This window comes from Triticum aestivum, chromosome 5D (assembly GCF_018294505.1).
Source record: "Triticum aestivum cultivar Chinese Spring chromosome 5D, IWGSC CS RefSeq v2.1, whole genome shotgun sequence".
NCBI classification, from domain to species: domain Eukaryota; kingdom Viridiplantae; phylum Streptophyta; class Magnoliopsida; order Poales; family Poaceae; genus Triticum; species Triticum aestivum.
The window spans coordinates 224,115,209-224,125,688 of NC_057808.1; the positions used below are offsets into that span (position 1 = coordinate 224,115,209).

General features: G+C 45.2%; 1 protein-coding gene across 1 annotated transcript; it reads right to left on the bottom strand.

Moving 5' to 3' along the window:
• Positions 1-3,480: 3,480 nt before the first annotated feature.
• Positions 3,481-7,597, bottom strand: LOC123120280 (uncharacterized). The gene is made up of 8 exons (XM_044540254.1): positions 6,927-7,597; positions 5,892-6,158; positions 5,685-5,813; positions 5,532-5,600; positions 5,243-5,404; positions 4,562-4,772; positions 4,134-4,469; positions 3,481-4,039 (listed from the first exon to the last, which is right to left on the bottom strand). The coding sequence occupies exons 1-8, from the start codon at positions 7,506-7,508 to the stop codon at positions 3,891-3,893; spliced, it is 1,905 nt and encodes a 634-aa protein (XP_044396189.1). The 5' UTR covers positions 7,509-7,597; the 3' UTR covers positions 3,481-3,890.
• Between the last annotated feature and the right edge of the window lie 2,883 nt (positions 7,598-10,480).

The window sequence follows — 10,480 nt, forward strand, 5'->3', positions numbered from 1 at the left end:
CTGGTAGTACCCTCAAACCTTTAAACCCTCAGAAATAACCCTTTTTTTCGGGTTGGAAAAAAAAACACAAAGACTAGAATCCTAAACTCTCGAACCCTAAAAAAAAGTAAGGGTCCAATCCTCAAACCCAATTCCAACATGTAGAAGTGAGGGTTGGAGAGGTGCACTCAACCCAACCCGCACTCCTCTTCCCACGTCGCGCGGGAGGGGAAAAATCTCGTCCCTAACCTCCCGCCTCCTCCCTCCCCCTCCCAAGCCGTCAGCCGCCGCCCACCTCCGTCCTCGCGCCCGCCCCCTCCCTTGCCCCGCCCGTCGCCCCGCCCCCAATCGCCGCCTTCGCGACGCCCGCGTCGGCCCAGCAGTCGGCCGTCCCGAGCCAGGCGCAGGTCGCGTCGGTGGTCGCCGCCACCCACGTCGGCGGCGCCAAGCGGTGGCGTGCTGGCCAGCACGTCGTCCCTCCGCAGCCCGCAGTCGCCCTGGCCCCCGCCTCCTCCCTCGCCCCGCTTGATCTCACCCTGCCGCAGCCGCCCACCACCAATCGCAGTCGGAAGAAGTCGTCGGTTGGGCCGAAGGGTGCTGCGGTCGCCAAGCTCGCCGCGGGAAGGACCCCGGTCGTGAAGAGGACCACCTCCCGGACGAAGACCGCACCCGCGCCCCCAATCGCCAACCCTCCGCCCGTCGAGCACGAGGTGCTCGACGGTATGCCCGCAAGGACGACGTCGTTCATGGGACTTCTCCAAGGCGCGGAGGTGGACCTCAGGGCTCCTCCTCTCGAACCCTTTGGGTTTGGTGATGACTTGGAGGAAGAGGGTGATGAGGAGGAGGAATGGGAAGATGAGGAGGAGGTGACCGAGGTAGAGGAGGAGGCGTTCGCCGCCGTTGCCCGCCCCGCCGTGCGCTCGACAAACTATATCGAGGCCGAAGATATTCTCTTGGTTCGTGCTTGGGCACATGTGGGGATGGATGCAAGCACCGGTACCGATCAAACCGGTAAACGCTATTGGCAACGCATAGAGGACACCTATTGCAAGATCAAGCCGAAGACCGGTGGGTACATCTCTCGTACATACCGGTCGCTTCAAGGCCGGTCGGAGTTGATGAAGCCCCAATGTTCTCGTTGGAGTGCGGCAATGGACCAAGTGAAGGATGCACCGCCTAGTGGAACCGTGGAGAGTGACTATGTGAGTACATGTGTGTGTTTTCACATCTTTTTTGATGCTCTTACAGCTATTGTTAGGTTCTTATGTGTGTTTACTATGCTATTGGTGGGTTTGTAGGAGGCAATTTCCGGCTTGAGGTACAAGGAGATGGCCGCTTCCAAGGGCAAAGCATTCTCATTTAAGCATGTTTGGGCAATTCTTCAAACTTTTGACAAGTGGAAGTTGAGGGATCAAGAGACTGCACCCAAGAAGGCTGCAATGCTTAGGATAGATGATAGTGATGAGGAGGAAAGGAACTTGTGCAAGCCCGAGGGAACCAAGAAGGATAAGCTAAGGAAGAAGATGGAAGTAGAAGCGTCAAACATAGGGGAGAAGATGGAGCATATGATGAAGTCAAGGGAGACATTGACAATGAAGACATTGGAGACAAAGCTTCTTATCACCGAGAAGAAGAAAGAGGTGAAGCTTGCAAAAGTTGAAGCAAGGCGTGAAGAAGCCAAGCGCAAGGCCGACTTGGAGGAGAGGATGATCAAGGTTAAAGAAGCAGAGGCATGAAAAGAACTCATGGTGGAAGAGAAGGAGCACATGATGATGTCCAAGAAGGACATGGATGAAGACCAATTGATGTGGTGGAGGGACTACAAAGAGGACATCGCGGAGAGGAAGAGGATATTCCGTGGTGCGTCCTCTACTCTTCAAGGTGACATTCCGATGAGTGGTGGTGGCGATGGGGGTGTGGAGGGCTCCACCACCGGCGCCTATGGAGGTGCTTGATGGACGTGGAAGTGGTCTAGGAGATGGTACCGATGAGAGAGGGAAGATGATGATTTTGTGATGTAAACTATTAAACCATGCATCAATGATTTTCATTTCCTAGTTTGTTTCAAGGTTGATTGTGTTTTTCTAGTGAAAATTGTGATATGTCAAATGACAATTTTAAGGGTTGGGGTTGCGGCAAATACTAGAACCCTCAAACTCAACCCTTATAACGGAATATTCCGTTATAAGGGTTGAGTTTGAGGGTTCTAGTCTTTGCCCCTGTTTTTCAACCTTAAAAGTGCCAAAAAAATGCCAATTCTCAACCCTTAAACTGGTTTGAGGGTTTGAGGGTACTACTAGTGATGCTCTAAGGCAGTGAGCCCCCTCCGATCCAGATCCGTGAGGGATAGAGAAAGAAAGAGGTTGTCGGTCGGGTGGGTTGCCGCCTGCCGTCCAGGTGGCACCTGAAGTGGGACGCACGCGCGCGATAGAAATCGTGCGGCTCCCGGCCGGCCGCTCGACCGCGTGAAAACGTGCGCGCGCACGATTAAGGTTAGTCATAGTGGGGAGTAACTTAGACTAATAACATGCATATGTTACTAGTCTATGTTACTACCTCCATACTGGATAGTGTCATAGATGTGGTAACATAGGGAGCTTCATTTATTACTTTATAGACTCATTTTACATTGGAAACCGTCATGTGATGGTAACCTATTATGTTACTCCATTTGCATCTCTCCTTATTAATTACTCGCCACATCATATTTCTTGCCTATGTGACATGCATGTTACTACCTATACTATTCCCACTATGAGCAGCCTAAGTACTTAGGTTTCCTTATATGTACGGGTTGTCTGGCACCTAAACATGACCCTCCATTTCCCTTCTATATGTCCGGATTATCCAGCACGTGGACACGTCCATCACGTCAGCCCAAATCCCAACCAACCCACCTTGGCCCTACCTACAGCCACAAATTCTGGTTTTTTTTTTCCTCTCTCTCGTTTTGAACGAGGATAGAGCACAAGGCCATAGTCCGTGACCTAGCGTCCCTGCTCACGTTCAACGCTCCCTCCGCCGCTCGCAGCCCTGCCCCTGAATCTCGCGCTACGACTGACGGTCTGACGCCGTCCCCTGCTGAAGGTAACGACCGGCGACCGCATGCTGGTTGGCCGCAGCCCTGCCACGTGCATTCTAGTTCATGCAGCCAACGAGTGTGCCGGTTCTTGTGGCATCTATAAAGAAAGTGATCTAAATGCTTTTATATTTTTTTACAGAGGTTATAGAGGAGTACTTGATGAAATGTCTAATCACGATCTGAACATTTTGAGGGGTGTAATTGCATACCCGGGCATATAGGTGGTCAAAGCAGACACACCCAAACCCCGTCCGAACATATAAGGGATCGAATTAGCCCATTGTGGTTGTAAATGCTCTTAGAGGTGAAACCTGTGGGCTCGTGGCCGCCTGTCAAAATCAAAACATGATTTTGCCCTGAAAATATATATCAAAACATGATCTATAAATAAGTCTACAAATGGCAGGACCAAATCAATATAGCCTCCCCCTCAGTTTATACCAAAATTTGAAGTTGACAATCAGCAAGTTTGTGCCATCGCAGCGGATTCGGCTGCTTGTGCACTTGAACTGTTGCAGTGTACTCCAGCTTAAATACAATATACATGGTAACTGTAGAAAGATACCCGTCATCTACGGAAAGAATGGTGAAACATATTACTTGTACAAAAGAATGGCCTTTGACCAGTATTGGAACGTAGTCTCCATGGATTGATCATCTAGAAGCAGCCGCCGTGTTGCACAGATCAACGAGATACTTTACACTATTGTTGTACTGCAAGGCAACCTCATGAATAAGTTTTGGTAAAGAGAGCTTGTGATGCTTCCACTGGATTTACTCACAAGTTTCATCCTCTAAGAAGAACATCGCGAATTTGTGGACAGGTTACTCAACAAGGCAGGCAGCTATTGCTTGTACTGTCCATTGAAGAGATATGAACGAGTGAAAGCCGAGGAGGGTCGGAAGATACCCGATTTGCCCAAAAATTGGCAACTTTAACAAAATAGTGATTACCGTTCCACACAACCACTTTCCCTCCTGCATTATGTGAAGAAAAAGTAACTAATTAGTCAGCAGAGTGAGGCATCTTATAATATAGCTGAAATTTCCCTTCCTGGCAAGAATGTATTACCTTGTAGAAGACCAGTTGGCAGGAGTGTTAGTCGGCATGTTAACTCGTTGTTGGCAAGACAATGTTGAAAATTGGCCACCTCAAGTTCATTAATACTGATGATGGACTCCAGAAGAGCTTTACCAGCGGGTGCAGCTAAGTGATTGCTGTCAACAACTGTTTTAAGAGCTGTTTCTAAACCACTAGTCCATGCATTAATGCAGCTGTCCCAACAAGCCAACATTTTACTAAACATCCCGGGATCCGCAAGAACCCAAGGCTTGAAATACTGCAATGACAAATGCAAGAGGCGTGCAACTCTGTAGATCTCCCCAAGAGCAACAAACCAATTTGCACCTATACAATCAACAAATACCAGATTTATGGTTAATCTTCTACCTTTGAACACAAATGATAAAAGTGCCACCCATTGATCGAAATATCTGTACCTTCAGAAATTACTAGATCATGGACTTTCGCATGACAAGATTCTTGCCAAAGCACTGCTCCATGCTGCAATTCCTGAGCACAGGAAAGAAACATACTGTACCATGCGGCGACATAATCGCATTGCTCCTCTTTGGATGCTAGTCCCAAGGTATGTAGGGTTGACACACTATGCTTGTAAAGTTCAACTGCCAAACTCATGTCATGCTGTGCCTATATTTAAGTATTGGATTAATAACCCAAACAAAGATCATCATGACCGAACAAGAAGCAGATGGTAACATGGTAGACAGCAAGATCAGCTGCACATAATTCTATACTAAAGCAACAAAAATAATTACATCTAATCTATATATCACTTCAGAGGGTAAGAATGGTGTGGATTACAGAACTGTTCACAGAAAGCACTACTCAAATCATTTTCACCTTCCATTATTACTGTATACACAACAATGAAGGACGTCCAACAAAGAGAATCAAGCGCACTGATCTTGATTTTACTGTCGGGGCCCCTCCCCTACAGTTTTCAGTTCAAAAAAAGAAAAGAAAAAACACAAGGCGAAAAGAATGATCTGTGCCAGTCTTTTCGCTGATAACAGTAGGATGAGTCCTTAGTCCTTACTAAGATGTATTGATAACGAGCAGATAATTACATATCCCTGAGGAGCAAGGATGATACATACCAGTGCTATTTTATCTGCTAAATGATAGTGTTGCTCAAAATCCTTTATGTGTTCCTCTTTGGTACTGTTAAGCAGTCCAGAAATACTCTCATCCCTCGAAGGCTGTTCCTCAATGCGAAATCCTTCTGCCAGCAAAGAATCTCGTAGTTTCTCCCAGATTTCCTGGAAATTGTGAAAAATGGATTAGTTCAATATTTAGGCCAAATAATGATTTCTCTGCAGCACATAAGACAACATATATTAAATTCACAAGACAAAGCTAATATAGAAAAACATAAGTAGTGCATACCTGGATCTCCCTTTCGATTGCTGTCTCTTTTTTGTTTCCATCAGAATGTGCAGAATTCTTCTGGGCCTCCTGATATCATACTAAAAATTACTGAATGACAAACGGTAAAAATACCAAAGATGTATGTACTAAATGTAATGAGTAGTGATTGACCTTAATATCCTTATTATACTGGAATATCATTGCCATGGATTCTTCTCTCAGCTTATGGTAGAAATCAACCAAAATATTGTCGCTTCCTGATTTAATGGAATGATTTTCATCTGTTCCAAACGAAGAGTTCTGATCACTGATCATTAGCACACATCAAAATAAATCAACGGTATCCACTGGTAACTTCAAATACCATGAAATACTCACCACTTCATTGTTAGAGAACATATCAGAAGAGCTGACTACACTTTCGGAACAACTTTGAGGAACGTGAACAGCATCGACAAATTTAGATTCTTTGTACAAGTTGAGTATGGATGAACTATTATCTGGAGAATAGCTGAAGGTCTTCACATTTTGTCCTGTGGACTCATGATTTCTGACATGATCTGTAGTCTGGAGGTTCAGTTCATTATTGACCCCAGTAAATAGTGACCAATCTTTCTGGTCGCCGCCCAATGATTTTGGCACACCCTGAGAGTATGAAAAGATTTAGATCGAACCAGATCAGGAGAAGGGAAATAAAGTCTAGAAAAAAAAAACTGGCAACAAGGTGGCTAAAGATATCGTCAGAGCCTTAGAGGTATATGTTCTTATTAAATAAAATGAAAGGACTCATGGCAAGCATGACCTCCATTTTTACTAGGAATTATGTAGAACACTGAATTAATGTCCAAGTCTAAAACTATAACCATGAAGGTGCGAGTTAGAGCTTTAAACACCTCCGTTCCTAATTATGAGATGTTTTGGATATTCCAATATGGCCTACATACTTACTGAAATGAGTGAACAAACACACTAAAACACGTCTATATACATCTGATTCAGAAGAAAGTTAGAACATCTTACAATTTGGAACGGAGGGAGTACTAGTTACACCTTATTCCCCAGACGAACAGTTTACATGGGACAGAATATTACCCCTTGAAGTAGTCTGATTGTTTTACTTAATTGCCAAAATCATGTGATTTATTGTATTTGATTAGCTCTTAGGTTACAGTTAGCAACGAATTTTCTACAGTGGGTTAGCTTTGGTCGCTAGCAGCAAATTAGTAAGAAATAAACATCCAGCACATGCCCTACTTCACAAGCTAGCTCACTCTCTTTACCAAATACATTTATCAGGTCGGCTGTCCAGCTGATGCAATAGCTTCAGATCACGTTGATGTCAAAATCTCACGAAAATTTACAAAGACAGCTATGAAGAGAAGGGATCACTACAGGAACAAATCATAAGCTTACCTCAATTCCACCTCCGTCCGCTTGTCCGGCTCCATCCTGGCCGGCATCAGAGGAGGGGGCGGCCTTGAATTCCCAACCGTCATCTCCAAACCCGTCATCGTCCACCTCCTCCAGCGCACCCGGCTGTGGTGCGTCGGGGGTGGGCGGAGGCTGAGATCCGTAGAGGCCGACGATGAGGTCCTTGAGATCCGCGGGGCTCGAGGCTTTGGATCCGAACGACGGTTCCCGCTGGTGCACCGTGGACGTGGGCGGCGGCAGCCCGACAGGCACTTCATCCTTCTCCTCCTCTTCCTTGTCATCGGCTCCAAACAAGGATAGGGGGAGCGGGCCCCGGGGCTTCTCCCAGGCGCCGGCGGCTGGCTTTCCCGTAGGCGGGATGGCGGGTGCGGACAGGCCATCCGGGCTGAATCCGAGGGAGCTCGCCACAAAGTCGCCCCAGTCGTCGTCGAAGGCCGCGAAAGTAGCCGGCTGCGGAGCCAGAGGAGCAGGCTGGGGCGCGGCGGGGGCGAAAGCGAAGTCCCCGAAATCGATGTCGTCGTCGAGGAAGGGGGCCGGAGGCGGCGGGAACGCGACGGCGTCCATCGGCGAGGGTTGGTTGAGGGGGGCGCCGGGAATGGGAAGGGGAGGCGAGTCCCTTCTGGCAAGGCAATGGTATCGGAAGCAGTTATGCTAAGGGAAATGTTGGGATTTTCCTTTTCTAAGAAAGGAAAGTTGCCCCTCTTGAGAGGCTACCGGGTGGGCCCGGGGTCATTGTAATTGAGACAATTAAAAGTCAAATCATCCAACCCCTTATAAAATGAGGCAAATCATCCAATCCCCTGAGGATTGAGTTGTCTCCAGCTAACGATTTGTTCGTTATGGTGGGGCACCGCGACCTCTATAAAATTGCATTTGCATCCTCTAATAAATCATGGCAAATCAAAAGGAGAAATTGTTTCTGAAAAAGCATGTTGAATTTTTTTTGTCATCACATAGCCTTATTTAACCCAAAAAAATGTTTCATAAATAGATAATGGCGAACAAGATTAAAGGGAAAATGTGAAAAAGTCAGATAATTGCCATGGAATGTTCAAAACAAGTTTGTGATGGTATATTCAATAATAATTTGCCATGCTATCCAATTTTGTTTACCATGGTTTGTTGAATAAAATTGCCATGGTGTAAACAATGAATTTGCCATAGTCCAAAATAATTTACCAAAAAACATACAAATTGTTATGTTCAAAATAAAAATGTTGTGGTGTGTGCAATTAAAATTGCCATGGTGTGTACAATAAAATTTGCCATGCTCCAAAAATATGTTTGTCATCAGAAAATTGTAATGCGTAGAAACTGATTTTCCAAACTGATTTTCATGATTGTCGCCTAAAAATCTGACGTTCGTTGGATATTCGAGTCCTTGACATGGTTTGGATAATTAAAAGTTCTCATGATACCTATAATAAAACCACCGTGGTGTGATTGATAAATTTTCCATGGTCTGAATATTGAAAATGTCATACTACCTATGATAAATATTGCACATGACAATTTTTGGGAATTTTGTTCTCTAAGAAAACACATGGCAGCTTTTGAGAATTTGTAAAGGGCGCATATGTAGGATCGAAAGAAGTGACTAGAGCGGGGTGACTAGACAACTAGCAAGAGATAATGAGCAACTTTAATAAGATTAACATTTAGGCAGATTTTGGCACAAGCTAGAATAGTACAAACACACCCTACATATGCATGTCTAGAGTATAGGCAGCAGAATATAAAGAACATGCGCGTGCAAGAATAGAGTTTAGGAGATTCGCAAACGCAATGTTGACACCGAAGATTTTTGACCCGTGGTTCCAATAGGTAATGTTGTCGTGCGTCGGCGTTGACGGAGGCTTCAATCCCAAGGATCCAAGATGATAAGGATTACGATTGCGGATTCCACGGAGGAATCAAGTCACAAAGGGCTCACACCCACAAAGACTCCACAAAAAAGGAACCTTGTCTGTCCTACCATGGCTTGCGCTCACGAGGGTAGATCTTCACAAAGTAGTCGATCTTCAAGCCCTCACAAACTTCTTGGTTTCTCAACAAGATTTGAAGGCTCACATACACACCTAGCCAATCTACGAGGCACCACCCTCCAAAAGATAATAGATGGTGTTGTTGATGATGAACTCCTTGCTCTTGTTCTTCAAAATATAATATCCTCAACAATCAAACACTCTCTCACAAATTTTGACATTTGGTAGGAGAGATTTGGGTGGAAAAGTAATGAGGTGACTAGAAATCAAATGATCAATGGTTGGACTGGAATCCCTTTGAAATCCGCACAAGGAGTGGGAGCGCTCTCTCTGAAAAATGGATATGAGTGGTGTTCGCATCGATAAACACTGGTGGAGTGGGTGTGGGTATTGTTGGGAAAATATAGTAGAAAATAAAAAAATCGACCTACGATTAAGATCCCGGATCACTATGAAGATGCATTAGAGGTTTAGATTGAATCATTACCAACTTCGAGTTGCAACGGAAGAAGAATTGGTGTAGATGTTGACGAAGTCTCTCAAACCGCTCACGAACGATCCCTCGAAACAAAGACCGAAAGCACGACCTCTCTATGGATTGCACGCGTGCAGGCTTCATGATCCGGCAGCGCTTTGCCATCCAGAGCTTGACATCGCTGGAGAATTAGAGGAGGGAGAAGAGAATCTCACGGGATTCTCTATTATGTCGATTAGAAAAAACTAAAACTAGCTACAATCTAGATTGATACGTCTCCCTCATATCTATAGTTTTTTATTGTTTCATGTCCTTATTTTATAACTTCCATTTATTTTTGGCAACAATTTATATTTTTTTGGTACTAACATATTGATCTAGTGCCCAGTGTTAGTTTCTGTTTTTTGCATGTTTTTGTATTTCGCAGAAATTCCATATCAAACAAAGTCCAAACGTGATAAAAAGTTACGGTGATTTTTTGTGGAACGTATGGGATTTTTTGTCGCAAGAATCAACGCGACATAATGCTTGAGGGGCCCACAAGCTCACACGGCCCGCCCCTTACCCTAGGGCGCGCCGGGCATGCTTGTGGCCACCTCGAAGGTCAGTTGCGGTGTCCTTCATCCGCAAGGAAGCTAATATCCAAATAAAAATCCCTTGAAAATTTTAGCCTAATCGGAGTTACGAATCTCTGAGAATACAAGAAATGGTGAAGGGTCGGAACACAGGAAGGTGCAACAAAATAGAATATATATATATATATATATATATATATATATATATAGAGAGAGAGAGAGAGAGAGAGAGAGAGATCCAATCCAGGGTGCTCCCGCCCCTCGGGGCCATGGAGGCCATGGACCAGAGGGGGAATCCTTCTCCCATCTAGGGGGAAGGCCAAGCAGGAAGAAGAGGGGGACCTCTCCCTCTCTCTTCCGGTGGCGCCGGAGCATGATACGTCTTCAACGTATCTATAATTTTTTATAGTTTCATGCTATTATCGTATCAATCTTGGAAGTTTTGTAAGCAATTATATATCATTTTTTAAGACTAACCTATTAACCAAGTACCTGGTGCCA

Bases quoted from the DNA above. Each gene is read 5' to 3' on its own strand.
- LOC123120280 (XM_044540254.1), bottom strand. From the start codon at position 7,508: ATGGACGCCGTCGCGTTCCCGCCGCCTCCGGCCCCCTTCCTCGACGAC. The intron at 4,773-5,242 runs GTATGTATCATC...ACTTAAATATAG, and splicing joins TAGCAGATAAAATAGCACTG to GCACAGCATGACATGAGTTT. The intron at 4,470-4,561 runs GTACAGATATTT...TTGATTGTATAG, and splicing joins TGATCTAGTAATTTCTGAAG to GTGCAAATTGGTTTGTTGCT.